Below are 19,931 nucleotides of genomic sequence, written 5' to 3'. Positions count from 1 at the left end.
TATTAATAACGTCACATGTTCTAAAAACATTGAACTTTGAAAATCTATGTAAAGTGTCGTGACATACCAAATAATAACCAACTACAGAAGATCTTCTGACAGACACAGAGGTAAAATCATTTCTTTCAAAATTTCCATCATTTAACATATACATACATTTGTTCTTAATTAAAAAATCAATTAAAAGTTCACCATAAAAATTGTCTTAAAATCAACAATGTCCCTTTCCTGAATGGTATCAGCTCCTAAAATATAATCGTTCAAGTTCCCGATCTGCTATTAAAGTCTCCGCACACAAAAACGAGACCATCATTTTGATAAGAATAGATATCTGTCAGCATATTATCAAAAAAGTATTAACATCAAAATATCTTGAAGTGTTTTAGGAGTGTAGAGAAGACAAAAACTTAAATAGGTTATAACATAGGGCAATAAAATCTCCAAATATACAACAACAACAAAATCTGATCAGTATCAAGTTCAAAGTTTCAAAGAATGTTCTCAAAATCATAAATTATCTCAAGCTTTGTTTTTCTGTATCAGAAATTAGTTATCAGGGTATTATTCTTCAAGAATAGTTGGGCATATATCCCAGAGAAGTTGTGCTAACATAGTCAAAAGATTTGTTCCGGGAATGCTCCATCCAAGGTGCACAAAGGGAATGTACAGAACTAATCCCGAAAGTATGAACCCTACTCCGTACAAGAACTCTATTCTTGGGTTAGAAACAAACGGCGAAATTAACATAAATGCGCATATTGCCAGTGCAATTACAGGAATAAAAAGTGGAATTCTGAATTCACCTTCGTTTCTTTTCACTTTGCGACGTTGGTATCGAATTCTAAAGTACGCAATGAATGTTAAGCTTTCAACTAAAAAACCGACAAAACTGACCAAGTTGATCAATTCACCGACATCTCCCGGAATCAAAAAGATTAATGAGAAAAGTGTATTGAGGAAAAGAGAAGCCAATGGAATCCGCGATTTATGATGCAGAAATGACAGCACTTCCGGTAAGTGACCTGCGCGCGCAGCCGCAAAACGAACTCTAATTTCGGTGAAAAATCCACCATTTGCATTGCCGTGGACAGAGCACATAACACCTATTGGTATGATTATAGCAGCCGTTCCAAGAATTTTCTCGCCCCAGCTATATGCTACAGCAGAAACTGTCAGGAATTCAGATTTGCTCAATATTGTAAAATATGAAACATTTGTGCACATGTAGATCATAGTTATAAATGTCATTGATAAAACAATTGCTCTTGGAATATTTTTCTTCGGTTGAATTAGTTCTTCAGCAATCTCATTGAGGTTTGTATATCCGCTATACGCCCACATGCAGCTGTAAATTGCCAGCGATATGGAAGTGACGTCATTGGTAGAACCTTGAAATGCATCATTAAAATTTTCAGTCTTGCCTTCGAAGAGGGAGACAAATCCACCAACAATAATGATAACAAGGACCATAACTTTCAGAACTGTGAAAAGTCCCTGCATGGATGAAACGAGCCGGACGCTGATAGTGTTTGTTATGGCAAGAATCAGAAGTTCTGCGGCAGCAATAGACTTCCTTATACTGTTTGGAGCCCCACATTTTCCGAATATGGGAGCACAAACATAGTCCGCAAAAACCAGCGCCTGAACAGTGCTGCCGCCTGGAGACACAATGCATTTCGTCCACGAAACAAGGAATGCGGGGACACGTCCTATTCCAGTTTTAATAATGGTATAATCTCCACCAGATTTTGGGAGCATGACACCTAACTCTGCATACACAAGTCCTAGAATCATAGACAAAATACCACACAGTGCCCATATAAGCAAACACAACCCGATTGATCCAGAATTCTGCAAGGCTCCCTTTGGAGAAATGAATATCCCAGAACCAATTATCGCTCCCATAACAAAAGAGATGCCTCCCGCTAAACCTATCCTTTCCTTTACTTGAATACGATCTGTCTCGATTACAATTGGCTTCCCGTCAACCGTATCTAAAACCTTTCTCTCTATTGCGGTATCGTCCGCGACACTGTTTTCATTGCTTTTGCCGAAAATCGAATCCCCATTCAAAATCCTTCTTACTCGCGTTTGTTTACCTTTGAAACCATCCTCAAAACGTTTGCCTTCTAGCGTACCCTTTTCCATTATAAAAAGTGAATGCACAAGTGTCACAGAAGTGAAAAAGCTTCAGAATATTTTTTAGACTAAACTAAAAAGGATGATTGGTAGTGGTGGGGCATTACGATAATTAAATATGTATCATCAGGTTTACTGACACTTTCAATTATCTTCATCAATTATCTTGTCATAGGACATTTTGCCCCAGACATCAATGCCTAATTTTTAGACAACTAAAAAAGGTAGATTAAACTGAATATTTATAAGTTATTTTAGCTGCCTCAAGTCGGAAAGTTTTCAAACAATGTTTCACGAAGAGGTCGGGAATGTAATATCAGACGGTTTTCAGTATACATCGCTTTAAGATTTTGTGCACAAATGGTATCACAAAAAACAACGTTCGATATACTTAAAATAAACACTCAATACGAGTGCCGAATGTATATGTCTGTTCATGTTATTAGTTGTGTATCTTGTTCCATACTAAGTGTACGTATTATTATGTCGAAGATGTTTTAAGTTAATTTCAAGCTGATAGCAGATTAATTTGTCCAAACGTTCGATTAAATATTTTCATTAAGAAGCATTTGTTTATGCAAAGTTATTTACTTTTATGTTCTGTTTGATTGTTTTGTTTCGGTCAAGGTTATACCGACACAGTTTATTTTGTAATATGATTATAAAACATTGTAAAATAAACCCCGGCAAGGCTTCTAACGCTCAAAATCTTCCCCGCAGTTACAAATGATCCAACCCTCGACAGGCCCTTGCTCATGAATTTCATCGGGTTGATATACTGGGGCATAGTGTAGTTCTATAAATGTCAGGAAAAACTAGCCAGATACAGGTATTTCTTTTACAGGATTACGATTGTGGTTGAAAAAAGTAGCATGAATGAAGGGCAATGTGGTTCCAGTTTAAAACTTTCGTAAATCTATTAGTTATAGCAGGACTAATGTGTCAATTTTTAAAAAGAATAATAATGTGAAAACGAACATTAAACGTGGAACTTTAAATATTTCTCCAATCAGTGTCTTCTTCATAAATATATGCCATCCTTTAATGTAATGTTCGGAATACGGTCCAGAGTTTTACAGGCAAAACACCTTATTCAAAGAAGCACGACATGATGACAAAAATGTGGCGGTATTGCAAATATATTTGCGTGGCGCGGAAAGGCAGTTTAGTGCATTTTGTAATTCTAGATCATGTAACTACAGATCATGTACAATACCAAATTTGACACCAGCGTTTGGCCCTGTTATAACTTCGTATAAACCTACCCACGCTGAAAAAATGGATAAACATGATATCTGGACGTCTCATGATTTTTGATTGTGACGTTGAACATGTAGTAGACCTGATTTTAAGGGTATGGACAGTAACATTTTAAATCAGAGTTATCTCCCTATGTCTGTTTTTTTGTGTTTTGTATGCCTCCATGTGTATTGATCCTGGGTCAGAATTTTCCCTCTGATATGCTTTAATTTCATTGGTTTAGGCTTTGATGAGACACCATTGTCTAGATAGTCATGTAATTGAATACATTTATTGGGCTTTTCATTTTAAAACAGTTGGATTAAAATCCCCATCCACTAGATGCTGTCGAAACGAAAGGGGCAACCTCTTGTAAGACGACTATAAAAAAAACTACATACATATGTAGGAGAAAGTTCATGAACAGATTATGAAGCGGTCTTTGATGCTCGACTTTAAATGGCTTGGATGACACTAAGGACACATATCTGTCTGTAATATTTCCGCACCCTGGAAGGCAGATTTTAGCAGCATTAATTCAAAGACAATTGATTCAGAAGGAACTAGTTAGAGCATATGTTTTCACTGAGATATCAAAGCGAATTATGCTGAGTTCAGTTAAGATGCAGACAAAAGAAAGCTACATAAAGTGTTGCCGATCTGGAACAGGATATCCGGCTGTCTAGATAACTTGGCCTATCCAAAAGCCCCGACTAACGTTCGCGAAACATAAGTTAAATATCAATTTATCGGCGCCTTTGTAAATTCGGAAGTACGTGTCAGTATGAGGCAGACCGGATCAGCCATCCTGCCGAATAGAAAGTCTTTTTATTGTAGCAGGAGAGAAACAGCAGAGAATACCAAAAAGTACAGTCAAAGGGGCTTGAATAACTCAAACAGGTTATTTCTACTCTGAAACATTGCGAAGATAGTTTTAGCGTGTATGTTCGGGTTTAGCGTCATTTTGAACAGTTTTTCAGTCGTATAAACGACGGTGTCTACTTGCGCTTGAGTATAGTTTTAAGCGCTTAGGAGGATACAACGAGGCAGATAGCAATTCTATGCATAAATCAATGCCTATGATTACGATTAACCTCATCGTCATATATCTAAAGAACGAGACTTTCATTCTAAACCGTAAATTAGAAATTATGATGTTATTCATTTAAACTGTCATAAACCAGTCAGCTCAGGCCAGTCAGCTCAGGGTTCAGAGTCAAATGTACATACGGAAATTGAACACAGCTGCGTTCAAAAATCTGAGTTTTTTATACCACAGTCAGTATTGGTACTGGAGCAACTTTGACACTCCTTTTCAATAAATGATGGAGTTATATACAACATGAACACACTGCAACAATTTGATCCCGAAGCTCAGGGTTCAGAGTCAAATGTACATACGGAAATTGAACACAGCTGCGTTCAAAAATCTGAGTTTTTTTATACCACAGACAGTATTGTTACTGGAGCAACTTTGACACTCCTTTTCAATAAATGATGGAGTTATATACAACATGAACACACTGCAACAATTTGATCCCGATGCTCAGGGTTCAGATTCAAATGTACATAACGAAATTGAACACAGCTGCGTTCAAAAATCTGAGTTTTTTTTATACCACAGTCAGTATTGGTACTGGAGCAACTTTGACACTCATTTCCAATAAATGATGGAGTTATATACAACATGAACACACTGCAACAATTTGATCCCGAAGTTGCACCAGTGCCACTATTCAAACATTATTGTGAATTTTATTTGGTGACAGATATTGTGGGATTACTGACATATTTACAGGGTTTGACATGACCTTGATTTTACGCAGATATACGACGCTTACAAGTAAAAAGATATTTGCGAAACAATGACCTGACAGGTGCGGAAAATTACACAAAATAGAAAAGTATTTACACAAAAATAAATGGCGCAACAAAATCCTCGCAAACAAATGATAAAATTAATAAGATGAACTAAAATACTATTTTCTTTGCCGGTCATTTATTTATAAACAGGGTTTTTCAAGATCAGTTAACATTTAACCAATAATTTGAGTGTCCGAAAGATCTTCATTCAACAAGAATCCGCTGAATGTACTGTACAGATCTCCATAAAACCCTCTGTTTATTTCTGTATTTTGAACCGAGACGTCGTCACCTGTGCTAAGGTTAACGACAATGGTCTGTGACGCACCCTGGCCAGTTTTTAAATATAACTTTGCCACGACTGCCCCATTCACCACAAAATGTCCCCAAGTAGTTTCACCATCTTGCTGTAACGTCACAGAGAATACGTACGTCCCGCCGACTGGTGCCACAAACGTCCCATGGTGCTGGTTATATGCATTGCCAATATTTGTGACAACGTGGTCAAACACAATATCCTGATCTTTTCCTAAGTGGTGAATACTATTTGTAATCGATGCAAAGAAGGCTACATTTGTCCCAACGATTGACCTTCGTATACGGTTTTGATGACCTACAACAAAAATAAATAATCTTCTGACATATTTCAATAACGTGCTTAGGGATGTCGGTCAAACAAAGAAATTGTTTCGGACGAGCCTTCATTACGGATCTGTGAGCAATGTGTTACGGGCTTTAGGAAAATTTCTGCTTCATTATATACCTATATCAATTCTGTAAAATATTCGGCTTGTATTCCACAAGTAAATATGAACAGGCAGAAACAATTCCGTATTGTACCTTTTAAATTCCGTATTGTACCTTACCGTATTGTATGCTGCCGGACTACTTTCATTAATATGCATGACCTGACACAGTTCTATAAATAGCGCACATAAAAAACTTCATTTAGTTTCATTTAAATATCGATAAACATTGAAGATTTCCTTCAAGAACAAAACAACAAACAAAAAGGTAGAGGTATATAATAAAAGGGCCATTATAACAGTAGCTAGATCTGGGATTTTGTATTCGGCTCTCGTGAATTTTGCAAGGTCGGATCACACTCGGCGCTTGCGCGTCTCATGAGATCCGATCTGGCAAAAATCTACTCAAGTCGAATACAGCATCCCAGATCACGCTACTATTATAACAACCCTATTTTATTTGCTGTCACTGAAAACGAAAATAGGAGAGAATTTCACATAATGAGACGTCGTTTCAATTTTTAACTTAATTTTGACGATATAGTGTTTTTTTCGGTCTAAGATAAGTGACAAACATTGAAAAGATTACATGAATAGCAAAGTATACATTTATTGGTATAAATGCACAAGTATTTTCGTTTAAAAAAATACAATGATCGGTATAAATGCACATTCAAGTATTTTCATTTTTAAAGATATAAACGTCTTAAAACTCGAAAACAAGGAAAGTCTTCAGCAAACCAGTTTACCAATAATAGTACTTTTAATAGATATCCGACATTTATAGGGCAATATCTTTGCATGGCGGTTTGTACAATCGTACTGAAATGCTGATTAACGCTTTTAACTAAAGTTTATATTAACACATTTAACTAAAGGTTTTATTAACATTAACTAAAGTTTACTGAAATGCTGATTAACGCTCTAAACTAAAGTTTATATTAACACATTTAACAAAAGGTTATATTAACACATTTAACTAAAGTTTAAACTATGGTTCCCTTACAATGTAGCTGTACATTAATTCACGTTCCGGGTAAGTTTACCTTCTTGAATAAAAATGTCAATAACATCATACCAGTGGATCCCAGAAGCACGAAGCCTAAACCAAGCATTTGCCCAACTTGGTTGTTTGATAGTACGCTTGATTTCTGCTGGAGTTATTCTGCTTTTCTGCTATTCTGCTAACCGTAATTTTCAGACACGAATTTGTCATACGTGTGAACAACTCTTACGAATTACTCACACATGTATAACATATTTGTGAAAATTTCGTTGGTACTAAGAGGTGGCTTCTATATGGATCAGAGGTATGGGGTATTTATATATATAACTACAAAGACGTTGATAAACTGCACATTAGATTTTGTAAATATGTAGGTGTAAAACAGCAAACCCTAAGCTGTGCAATTTATGGTGAACTCGGACGACTCCCACTATCAATTATTTGTAAAGAAAGATCTATAAAATTTTAGTTAAAAATTATGAAAAATTCTGATACTCCAATGTCTTGGATGTATCGAGATCTTTGCAATCGTGTAAATACCAATTGTTGGGCATCTAGAATTCATTCAATTATTGATCATCTTGGCTTTACAAATGTACGTCTTATTTATGATAGAAATGTAAATTATATACATATGTTTAAAAGGAGGCTTCGGGACCAATACATTCAAGAATGGAATCATGCTATTACTACTATGCCTAAATTATATTATTACTGTAAATCTAAAAAGGAGTTCGAATTTGAAGAATATCTCAACACTATTGTCAATGATAATCTGAGATAAAGTTACACTTGTTTTAGATTAAGCTCTCACCATTTGGAAATAGAACGTGGAAGATTTAGCGGAACTGATAGAGAAAATAGATTATGTAAACTATGTAACCAAATGTTATTGAAACTGAGTACCATTTTATGTTGTGCTGTGATAGATATGAACAATTAAGAAAGAAATATTTGGGAACCATTACCTGGCCTAGTATACAGAAATTTAATAATTTAATGTCAACGAAAAGTAAAAGGAAAATACTGAATATAGCAAAATTTGTCAAAGAGTTTAAGTCTTTAAGGAAAAACTACATTGAAAGTTTATTTGTTTCTTAATATTATGCACTTGTGTTATTTGTGTTGTATAATCTTGTAATTGTATAATATACTGTGTCTGTTTTATAGTCTATTGTATGACTATATTACAGTGTGTCTTTGCCATAATTTTTTATGAATGTAAATGGCCAAAGGCAATTTTATTGTCGATATGCCAATAAATTTGAAACCTTGAAACCTTGTTAAAAACGGGGCTCGAAAATTTCACAATACCTACTTGTGACATATTCGTACGTACTTGTCACGCAGTGAATTCGTACAGATTTTTCACGCGTCTGACGAATTCGTTTGTGTGAAAATTAGGGTTCAACACAGCTTGATTACCTATTTAGTATACTATTGTGCTATTACTGTCAAACTGACCTCCACCTCCCAAGCCCCAAAATACTACGCATGTATATGACAGTGAGGGCTGATTAAAAAAATTCTAGCTTAGATAAAGTTTATCTCTGTTGTATGGTTAGTGTTCAAAGGTTATACATGTGCGTAGTAGTTGGTGCTGGGGAGGAGGAGGGGTGGTGGGAGTAGGCCAAGTGTTCCACAACACAAGTGTCTATGTAGGCCTACAATGTTTAGCGCATATAATACATATTTCAACGTTTTCAGTTTGATAAATACTGTATTTGAGTCCTGTTACATACGTATGTTACCAAGCAAAGTGATTTTTGCGCCAAATCTCTAATCGACTAAATGCAGGGTAAATAAGGCAAACATAAACAAATTTTTTCCTATCCGTCTGTTTTATATAAATAGGCCGGATGACGACACAGATCAGAGTTAAGAAAATATGTTTAGAATATTTGCAGATCTGTGTTTAGGCAATTTCAAGTTCAATGATACTGAAGTAATGCCATATTTTCATGATGGCTATAATACTTTGCCGCGTAATTCAGCTGTTGTTTATTTTTCAAGATAAACTCGGACGGATGCCTTTCGGACTCATGCCCTTGTTTTCTCTTTTTGTGTTAAAAACCATGTACAAACGTCTCAGTCTTTAATTATGGCTTATATTAAGAACGCTCATTCTAAATTGAAATAAATAGTAAAAAAGAATACAACTAGCACCGACAATGCAACTATTCCGACTTTATTTGTTTATGTTTAATTTAAATGGTGTAATATCATGTAAATAGGCAAAACGCAATAAAGATGCTTGGATTTATATGCAGAAGTACAGTTATACATACAAATACTGCAAAAATTATACACAATTTGCATACTTCATCATTGTTCTGGATTTTCTATGCGAATATTTGAACGTCAGTAAAGAAATTCAGAACAAATCATTTAAAGACTGATTGCGAATTATAGTCATATAACAAAAACAACGCTGTTACAATTTTTTAAAGGAGATAGATTTAGTCCATCCTTCAGCAAATGCACAGTTCAGGCTCGGTAAGTCGTCCGCCTAATAATTCAAATGCTGTTATTCATTATGATCAATTTTGAGATATTCGTCTTAAGCGCTCCTGGTTTGATTTTTTATCTTCTTTACGCGTGATGTAATACACAATTTAGCTGTCTTTGGCATTCTTTCGACCGCCGAAAACTAAAGTATTGCCTAATACCACTAATCTATATATGTTTCCCATCACTCTTATTGTTTTCTGTAAAACAAACGTTTCTAATTTGTTAATTTTCCTTACATGTGTGTAGAGAAGACAAAAACTTAACCAGGTCTTAACATAGGGCAATAAAATTACCAAACTATTAAAGCGATTATATAAATTGCTCTATCTCCAAATATACAACAACAAAAAAACAACAACAATATTTTGTTTCAATACAGGTTAGTTTCATTAAGAGGCTTGCAAGCGTGTGTTTCCAAATTCTCAGCTATTATATATCAAACAGGACAACATCTGATCAGTATCAAGTCATAATGCAGGTTGAGCACCACTCCATTCAGGCGACGACACTAAAAAAGTGTTTATAGCATAAAAGCTATTCACTTGTCTGTAGATCACACTAGGTAACCGGGTATGTTCGGCGCAGGATCAATACATCGATTTGAAAACTTTAGTGGGGTTAGTATTCTACTCATTTCGGTCTATAAAAACAAATAACCAGCAAAATCACCTCACTAGCCTTATCACGTAATAAATTAAGTTTCCAAAGCCGATTTAAAATCCTGAAAAGATGCCATTTTAAGGAAAAACGGTGAAGTTAAACGTTAAACTTTACGCCAATTTCGACAATTCTAAGTTTATAGCCACATTTCTTTGAAAATATTGCAAAACAAAGCCAATATCTTTATGGACTATATTTATCAATCTTTTCCCTGTCATCCTTCCAAATCATAATGTCTAAATCGGTGTTTTAGGGGAGATTTTTAAGTTTGAAATACAGATAGAGTGCAGTGACCAAAAGCAATTGTGTCTATTGTTTTTATCCGATTTCTTTAGGATATTACATTATTTTTCATTCATATGTCTTTGTCCATAATTCAATACAAGAAGAGTTGTGTCAGCCAATTAGTGAGACCATTAAATATAAACATTAAGTTCTCCGCCCTGATCGTTTTAAGACTTCCGAAGCATGTAAAGATTTATCCAGATGATTTTTTTTTCTAAAAGAAATGTTACAGTTTTAAATATTTACGCAGGTGCCAGAAAATGTTCAGCATTGGCATATATCATATATGCGAGAGTCACAAAGTGACTGTCTAAAATATAAGGAAATGAAACTAGATTACTGTATTGTATCATAGCTCGGTGTTTTTCTTAACAAATTTGGTGCAGGTAAATCGTATACACTGAGCTCAGGGTGCGGTAACTATAAGTGTGCAGGTATTAAATACCCGCACGCTAGTTACCGCACTGTTAGATAGGAAAGTATGCCAGCGTGTATGGGCGTGTCTCTAACAGCAGACAGCGAAGTGCATTTTATTGATTTTCTGCGCTCACATTGGTTTATCTTACCTGAGCTTTACATTTGTAAAGCAAGGATTTTAAGTACTCACTGAACTGCTGTATATGGCAATGTGGAACGCCTACTGAACTACCATATATGGATGGCTATGATACAAAACAGAAAGAACATTAAAACTCTTGGGTAAACGATTTATACTCGGGGGCTACGCCCCCTCGTACAAACCGTTTACCCTCGAGTTTCAATGCTCTTTCTATTACTTGGACAACTGGGGTATCAGACAAAACTATTCGATAATGTGCAACCAGTATCACCTGACATACAGATTTCTGAGGACGGCAAAATACATGTTAACCTAAAAAGAAGGGATACAATTCTTGTAATATCACAAGAACATGCCCAAGACAACAAAGATTTATTACAATTGCCTACAAAAACAGCAGATTTTGAACACAGTCCAAAAGAAATCCGTACACGTATGACGCGACAGAGAATGATTAACCGCAAATCAACTGCGAAGGAGAAAATATCAATGAAACTAGAGATTTTGACGAAATATAAAACAATTCCGGGCGTTATTGACACACTCAGGGAAAACGGTCAGTTTCACTTGTGCAAGAAATGGTGTTCATTAGCAGCAAACAAAAGTTTCTTATGGAAAATATATGCTATATCTACTCTTTTTTAGACGTTGTCGATTAGTTTTTATAACACAACTTCGTCCCAGATGAGATACATGCAGGACATGGCATTAAAATTCTTGAAAGTTGGATACAAATTGAACTCTTTAATGGTGATAAATCTGATGTGAATAGGTCGGCATCCATGTTTAAACACTGAAAATATATTTAAAAAAATAACAATAATTTCAATGAACATAGATTAACCTGGTATATGTTGGCTTTGCAAGAATATAAGGATCTTAGATGCCTGGCTGTAAGACAGACTTTTCCCTATCCGAGGGATTTCCTAAATGATAACAGAAACTACAGGCAGCAATACATGTATTATATTAAAAAAAGATGTATCACTTAAAACTGGCTGTATATTCTTAGATATACACGTCCTACTCCTGCTGAATATAATCGTAATTTGCCTGTCAGCATCAAAAACGGTCATTGCGCTATCGTAAAGTATACAATAACCTGCTCCCGAACATCGCCCAAATATTTTCATCCTGCGCCAAACATCGCCTTTTTTCATGTATATGGTGTATTTCAAATTTAAAAATCTCCCCTAAAACACCGATTTTGACATTATGATTTGGAAGGATGACAGGGGAAAGATTGATAGATATAGTCCATAAAGGTAATGTCTTTGTTTAGTAATATTTTCAAAGAAATGTGGATATAAACTTTAGAATTGTCTAAATTGGCGTAAAGTTTGACATTTAACTGCGCCGTTTCCTCTTAAAATGGCATCTTTTCAGGATTTTAAATTACCTTTGGAAACTTCATTTATTACGTGATAAGGCTAGTGAGGTGATTTTACTGGTTATTTGTTTTTATATACCAAAATGAGGAGAATACTAACCCCTCTAAAGTTTTCAGATCAATGTATCGATCCTGCGCCGAACATAGTATCCTGCGCCGAACATATCCGGATACCTAGTGTGCTGTGTCAGGTTTAGTTATCAGGATGTTATTCTTCAAGAAGAGTTGGGCATATATCCCAGAGAAGTTGTGCTAACATAGTCAAAAAGTTTGTTCCCGGAATGCTCCATCCAAGGTGTACAAAGGGAATGTACAGAACTAATCCCGAAAGTATGAACCCTACTCCGTATAAGAACTCTATTCTTGGGTTAGAAATAAACGGCGAAATTAACATAAATGCGCATATTGCCAGTGCAATTACAGGAATAAAAAGTGGAATTGTGAATTCACCTTCGTTTCTTTTCACTTTGCGACGTTGGTATCGAATGCAATGAATGTTAGGCTTTCAACTAAAAAACCGACAAAACTGACCAAGTTGATCAATTCACCGATATCTCCCGGAATCAAAAAGATTAATGATAAAAGAGTATTGAGGAAAAGAGAAGCCAATGGAATCCGCGATTTATGATGCAGAAATGACAGCACTTCCGGTAAGTGACCTGCGCGCGCAGCCGCAAAACGAACTCTAATTTTTGTAAAAAATCCACCATTTGCATTGCCGTGGACAGAGCACATAACACCTATTGGTATGATTATAGCAGCCGTTCCAAGAATTTTCTCGCCCCAGCTATATGCTACAGCAGAAACTGACAGGAATTCAGATTTGCTCAATATTGTAAAATATGAAACATTTGTGCACATGTAAATCATAGTTATAAATGTCATTGATAAAACAATTGCTCTTGGAATATTTTTCTTCGGTTGAATTAGTTCTTCAGCAATCTCATTGAGGTTTGTGTATCCGCCATACGCCCACATGCAACTGTAAATTGCCAGCGATATGGAAGTGACGTCATTGGTAGAACCTTGAAATGCATCATTAAAATTTTCAGTCTTGCCTTCGAAGAGGGAGACAAATCCACCAACAATAATGATGACAAGGACCATAACTTTCAGAACTGTGAAAAGTCCTTGCATGGATGAAACGAGCCGGACGCTGATAGTGTTTGTTATGGCAAGAATCAGAAGTTCTGCGGCAGCAATAGACTTCCTTATACTGTTTGGAGCCCCACATTTTCCGAATATGGGAGCACAAACATAGTCCGCAAAAACCAGCGCCTGAACAGTGCTGCCGCCTGGAGACACAATGCTTTCCGTCCACGAAACAAGGAATGCGGGGACACGTCCTATTCCAGTTTTAATAATGGTATAATCTCCACCAGATTTTGGAAGCATGACACCTAACTCTGCATACACAAGTCCTAGAATTATAGACAAAATACCACACAGTGCCCATATAAACAAACATAACCCGATTGATCCAGAATTCTGCAAGGCTCCTTTTGTAGAAATGAATATCCCGGAACCAATTATCGCTCCCATAACAAAAGATAAAGCTAAAGCTATCCTTTCCATTTCTTGAATACGATCTGTCTCGATTACAACTGGCTTCCCGTCAACCGTATCTAAAACCTTTCTCTCTATTGCGGTATCGTTCGCGGCGATGTTTTCATTGCTTTTGCCAAAAATCGAATCCCCATTCAAAATCCTTCTTACTGGCGTTTGTTTACCTTTGAAACCATCCTTAAAACTTTTGCGGTCTTCTAGTGTACCCTTTTCTATTATCAAAAGCGAATGCACAAGTTTCACAGAAGACTTAAAGCTAGTTTGTAATTGCTTCTTTATGTTTCCCTTGAGACTATTTTTTCAGACTGAACTAAAAAGGCTGATTGGTATTGGTGGGGCATTACGATAATTAAATATGTATCTTCAGGTTTACTGACACTTTCAATTATCTTCATCAATTATCTTGTCATAGGACATTTTGCCCCAGACATCAATGCCTAATTTTTAGACAACTTAAAAAGGTAGATTAAACTGAATATTTATAAGTTGTTTTAGCTGCATCAAGTTTTCAAACAATGTTTCATGAAGAGGCCGGGAATGTAATGTAACGGTTTTTAGTTTATTTACATCGCTCTAAGATAATAAATTTTGTGTACAAATGGTATCACAAAAAAAAAACAAACATCCGATATACTTAAAATACACACTCAATACGAGTGCCGATTAGTTGTGTATCTTGTTCCATACTTAGTGTACGTATTATTATGTCGTAGATGTTTAAATGAATTTTAAGCTGATAGCAGATTAATTTGTCCAACCGTTCGATTAAATTTTCTCATTTGGAAGCATTTGTTTATGCAAAACTTTATGTTCTGTTTGATTGTTTTGTTTCGGTCATTGTTCTACCGGCACGGTTGTTTTTTGTAATATGATTATAAAACATTGTAAAATAAACTCCAGCAATGCTTCTAACGCTCAAACGCTTCCCCGCATTTACAAATGACCCAACCCTCGGCAGGCCCTTGCTCTTGAATTTCATCGGGTTGATATACTGGGGCATAGTGTAGTTCTATAAATGTCAGGAAAAACTAGCCAGATACAGGTATTTCTTTTACAGGATTACTATTGTGGTCGAAGAAGTAGCATGAATGAAGGGCAATTTGATTCCAGTTTAAAAAATTCGTAAATCTGTTAGTTATAACATGACTAATGCGTCAATAAACAAAATAATAATGTGAAAACAAACATTTAACCCGGTATTTTAAATATTTCTTCAATCATGGTCTTCTTCATAAATATATGACATCTTTAAATGTAATGTTCTGAATACGGTCCAGAGTTTTACAGACAAAACACCTTATTAAAAAAAGAAGAGCGACATGATGACAAAAAGTTTGATGGTATTTCATAGTTTAAATATATTTGCGTGGCGCGGAAAGGCAGTTTATTGCCTTTTGTGATTTTAGACCATGTAACGCCAGAACATGTACAATTGAAAATTTGGCTGAAACATTGGGCCCTGTTATAACTTCGTATAGATTTATCCCCGCTGAAACATAGATGAACATGATATTTGGACACCTCATGATTTTTGATTGGTGACGTTGAACAATACAGGAAGGTCGCTAACAAGTAATAAAATAAATCAGATGAACTAAAAATACTTTTTCTATGCCTGTCATTTATTTAAAATTAAACATTCTGTTTCAAGATCTGTGAGCATTTAACCAACAATTTGAGTGTCCGAAAGATCTTCATTCAACAGAAACCCGCTGAATGTACAGTATCGATCTCCATGAAACCCTCTGTCTGTTCCTGTATTTTGAACGGAGACGTCATCGCCTGTGCTAAGGTTAACAACAATAGTCTGTGACGCACTCTGTCCATCTTTTAACAGTAACTTTGCCACGACTGCCCTATTCACCACAAAATGTCCCCAAGTATTTTCACCAAACTGCAATAATGTCACAGAGAATACGTACGTCCCGCCGACTGGTGCCACAAACGTCCCATGGTGCTGGTTATATGCATTGCCAATATTTGTGACAGCGTGGTCAAACACAATATCCTGATTGATTCCTAAATGCTGAATATAACCTGTCATCGAAGCAAAGAAGGCTACATTTGTCCCAACGATTGATCTTCGTATACGGTTTTGATGACCTATAACAAAAATAAATAATCTTCTGACATATTTCAATAACGTGCTTAGGGATGTCGGTCAAACGAAGAAATTGTTTTGGACGAGCCTTCGTTCTGGATTTGTGAGCAATGTGTTACGGGCTTTAGGAAGATTTCTGTTTCATTATATACCTTTATCAATTCTGTAAATTATTAGGCTTGTATTTCACAAGTAAATATGAACAGGCAGAAGAAATTCCGTATTGTACCTTTTAAATTCCGTATTGTACCTTACCGTATTGTATACTGCCGGACTACTTTCATTAATATGCATGACCTGACACAGTTCTATAAATAGCGCACATAAAAACTTCATTTAGTTTCATTTTAATATCGATAAACATTGAAGATTTCCTTCAATAACAAAACAACAAACAAAAAGCTAGAGGTATATAATAACAGGGCCATTATAGCAGTAGCTACATCTGGGATTGATTTTGTATTCGGCTCTCGTGAATTTTGCAAGGTCGGATCATACTCGGCGCTTGCGCGTCGCATGAGATCCGATCTCGCAAAAATCTACTCGAGCCGAATACAGCATCCCAGATCGCGCTACTATTATAACAACCCTATTTTATTTGCTGTCATTGAAAACGAAAAAAGGAGAGAATTTCACATAATGAGACGTCGTTTCAATTTTTAACTTAATTTTGACGATATAGTGTTTTTTTCGGTCTAAGATATGTGACAAACATTGAAAAGATTACATGAATAGCAAAGTACACCTAATGCCATATTTTTGTCTTAAATATCACGAGTATCATGACGGCTCACTTCTGTTCGCCATAGGTTTCTGTCAGCAGTTTAACAGATTTATGACAGATGAATATTGGTTATTTGGACATTTTCGTTATTGAAAATTCGTCTGTGATACATGGAACTACGGTGTTATGTTTAGGACATGCATTTTTTAAAGATTAAATTATCTCGTGGGTACAACAGCTTATCTCGAGCGCACGACATATCACCTCGTGCGCTGGAAATATTATCTCGTTCGCTCGACATCTAATCTCAAGCGCACGACATCTTATCTCGAGCACACGGCTTCTTATCTCAAGCGCCCGAAATATTATTTTGTGCACCCGAAATATTATCTCGTGCGCTCGACATCTTATCTCGTGTGCTCGACATCTTATCTCGTGCGCACGGCGTCTTATCTCGAGCGCAAACATCTTATTTCGTACTTTCGACATCTTTTCCCGCGCGCACGACGTCTTATCTCGAGCGCACGACATCTAATCTTATATAAATGTATATTAGTGCTCTTTGTGTGTATTCAGATCATCAGTGACTCCCGCCGTTTTTGCTTTTGTTTGTTTATACTTATAACCGTTTCAAGGGTTTGCAGGGTAGTAAGTTAAATGCACAAACTGATAAAAAGATAGCAAAAATTCAGTGATGACACAAAGGAATAAATTTAAGTCCTTGAAAAACATAAAGATTTAGGATGTAGGTTTCGCCCAAATGACCAATTTTGTGCACTGCTCTTGTACTTGTGGAAAGTTTAAATAACGTAATATTTATATATATAAGATGGGCACGAAATTATTATGTCCTAAACATATCACCGTATACGTAACAGACATTTCATGTATCAGTAAACGAGCGCAAAAAGTCAAAATTAAATTGTCAAAAATAAGTTAAAATATTGAACAGGCGTATCAATATCAGAAATTCTAAACTACTTTTTTCAATGACGGGAAGTAACTCAGAAGTCGTCCTGAAACGCGTGGCACTTTGCTCACAAATCCGTTACTAAGGCCCGTCCGAATCCTATTCTTCGTGTAACCGACATACCTAAGCTTGAAAAATGTAGTTTAAGCTTTTAAATCTGATTTATTACATTGTACATTTTAAAATATATGTTGCTTCGTTGCACAAAAAAAGAAACTATATCTACTGGCCCTCAGCAATGAAATTATCGGGTTGAAATATTTACACCGCAATCAAATTGTTATAAAATCATTCGTTTTCAATCTAGCTATTTCATATTTACCTGTCTTATCAGTTTCATATATGATTATTTCATTCAGGTGAATCATTTTACCAGTACCCTTTTCTATAATGTATTTGAAGTTGTACAAAGAAGGATTTTCGCTAACCTCTGCGTTCCTTTAAGGTAGAAGATCTTAGATTTTGCGCTGATTCCGATCTCCGTTGGTCAACAGTATTGGCTGCAATAACTGATTCTTCAGTTGACTTCCTCTTATTTGAATTGGTATCACATTCGACTTTAACGCCATTTGTTTTCATTTCTTCGATTTCTTTCTTCAGTTCACGTATGATAGAAACATATGCTAAGTTATCCGACTGAAGTGTTTGTATTTGCCTTCCATGGGTATCGATTAAGTTCTTGAGTCCTTGCATGTCATTAGCATGTTTTGCGGCCATATGTGTTATACTTGTAGCCACGTACTCTTTCAATTCTTCAAAATCTCTGCTTTCTGGTGCTGTCTTAAGTTTGTTATTAACATCCTCAGCCAGTGAAGAAGACACAAAATTTAAAAATAGTATAATCAGTAACATATATTCCATTTTATGTCTCTGCATTTTTGACTGCAAATATGTTATGATTCATGTGAGAACACCTGGCTATGACCCTTTTGAGATAATGACAGTACTTGACATGGAACGTTATACGTATCTTACTTAAAATGTTTATCTATGATTTCGAAAGTCAAATATTGTAATACAAAATCCAATGACTGACTTATAGATCGTTTTGATACATCAGCAAATCAATCTTATATGGTACTTAGCCAACAGAATACATGTCTTGGGGAAGTGTCAAACTCATAACTTGGAAAAGATCGGCAAAGGTAACACAGTATACTTGTTACTTGTCAACAACCCGTCCGAGTCAACCGTTCATGTATTTTTCGGCTAACAATAGTCATGACATGCGCATGTTGCAAATGGTTAATAGATTAAACAACATATAAATTACACACTATATGTCCTCCCTCATACAAGTGATATTTACGATTGTTGGCACAGTAAAATAGTATAAAACTTTATTTTTGTTTTGATAGGTCGGAAACAATTCCATGTTGTCAAGTAATCAAGTAATTGTGCTACTAATGTCAAGTTACGCATTTAAGCCTAATATCAATGACCAGTAAAACACATATTAAACAGATTCAGTGACTTTAGTGTTTTACGCTCTTCAGATTTAATCACAACAGCTATAGGTGAGCAGACGCTAGAAAATCATGTCTTCCCAGACCATTCTGTTCTGGTATGGAACATTACACTTAAACACGTAGAACATAAATCAAGGAGAAAACACGAGCATCCAGTGGATGATATTTCTGTTTGAATTAAAGAATATCTCGCAAGAGTTTATAATTAAAACCTGAAATATGTCAACTTTTGTTAGAAAAGATTGACAGTTTGGAACAAAACCAACACGAACAGAAATCTATCGGCAGTTCATATGAAAATTTCGTCGATAATATGAAAACTGAAATGTCAGCATTTCTTAGTCCTAAGGAAATCAAAATAAAGGGAATATGCAATTTAAAAAAAATACGCAAGAAAAAGCCATGGCGGACTGAAGATCTGAGCAAAATATAGGAGAAAATGCGCGAAAGTGAAAGGAAATGGCTGAAGTATAAAGATATCCGAAATAGACAGACACTCAAACATGATTTTGTTACAGAACGTAAGCAGTTTGATAGAAAAGCTCAAAAGCAAAAACAAAGATATTGCAAAGACTCACAAAATGCATTTTTAGAATTGAGCAAAATACAGACTTTTGGAAAACAATTGGTAAGATAGGAGTCGGTAACGAGAGAAAAAAGATTAATTCCAATGGAAATCATTCGTAACGATGGATCGATAAAT

At 35.6% G+C, this 19,931-nt stretch overlaps 3 protein-coding genes across 3 annotated transcripts; all 3 read right to left on the bottom strand.

The window, feature by feature from the left end:
- Positions 1 to 561: 561 nt before the first annotated feature.
- On the bottom strand, positions 562 to 2,148 carry LOC123555943 (b(0,+)-type amino acid transporter 1-like). The gene has a single exon (XM_045346531.2). It carries the CDS (start codon positions 2,146 to 2,148, stop codon positions 562 to 564), a length of 1,587 nt encoding a protein of 528 aa, XP_045202466.2.
- A 3,266-nt stretch (positions 2,149 to 5,414) lies between these two features.
- Positions 5,415 to 13,973, bottom strand: LOC128558226 (b(0,+)-type amino acid transporter 1-like). The gene is made up of 2 exons (XM_053547102.1): positions 13,139 to 13,973; positions 5,415 to 5,854 (listed from the first exon to the last, which is right to left on the bottom strand). The coding sequence occupies exons 1-2, from the start codon at positions 13,971 to 13,973 to the stop codon at positions 5,415 to 5,417; spliced, it is 1,275 nt and encodes a 424-aa protein (XP_053403077.1).
- A 1,592-nt stretch (positions 13,974 to 15,565) lies between these two features.
- Positions 15,566 to 18,635, bottom strand: LOC128558225 (uncharacterized). Its single transcript, XM_053547100.1, has 2 exons — positions 18,188 to 18,635; positions 15,566 to 16,067 (listed from the first exon to the last, which is right to left on the bottom strand). The coding sequence occupies exons 1-2, from the start codon at positions 18,633 to 18,635 to the stop codon at positions 15,628 to 15,630; spliced, it is 888 nt and encodes a 295-aa protein (XP_053403075.1). The 3' UTR covers positions 15,566 to 15,627.
- Between the last annotated feature and the right edge of the window lie 1,296 nt (positions 18,636 to 19,931).

Source organism: Mercenaria mercenaria, chromosome 7 (assembly GCF_021730395.1).
Source record: "Mercenaria mercenaria strain notata chromosome 7, MADL_Memer_1, whole genome shotgun sequence".
NCBI lineage: Eukaryota > Metazoa > Mollusca > Bivalvia > Venerida > Veneridae > Mercenaria > Mercenaria mercenaria.
Note: the sequence above shows the minus strand (reverse complement) of the source record. Positions and strands in the feature narration are given on the sequence as shown.

Bases quoted from the DNA above. Each gene is read 5' to 3' on its own strand.
- LOC123555943 (XM_045346531.2), bottom strand. From the start codon at position 2,148: ATGGAAAAGGGTACGCTAGAAGGCAAACGTTTTGAGGATGGTTTCAAA.
- LOC128558226 (XM_053547102.1), bottom strand. From the start codon at position 13,973: ATGGAAAGGATAGCTTTAGCTTTATCTTTTGTTATGGGAGCGATAATT. The intron at 5,855-13,138 runs GTGTTATGTGCT...TTTTTGTTGTAG, and splicing joins TGCTATAATCATACCAATAG to GTCATCAAAACCGTATACGA.
- LOC128558225 (XM_053547100.1), bottom strand. From the start codon at position 18,635: ATGCAGAGACATAAAATGGAATATATGTTACTGATTATACTATTTTTA. The intron at 16,068-18,187 runs GTTAGCGAAAAT...TTTTTGTTATAG, and splicing joins TACCTTAAAGGAACGCAGAG to GTCATCAAAACCGTATACGA.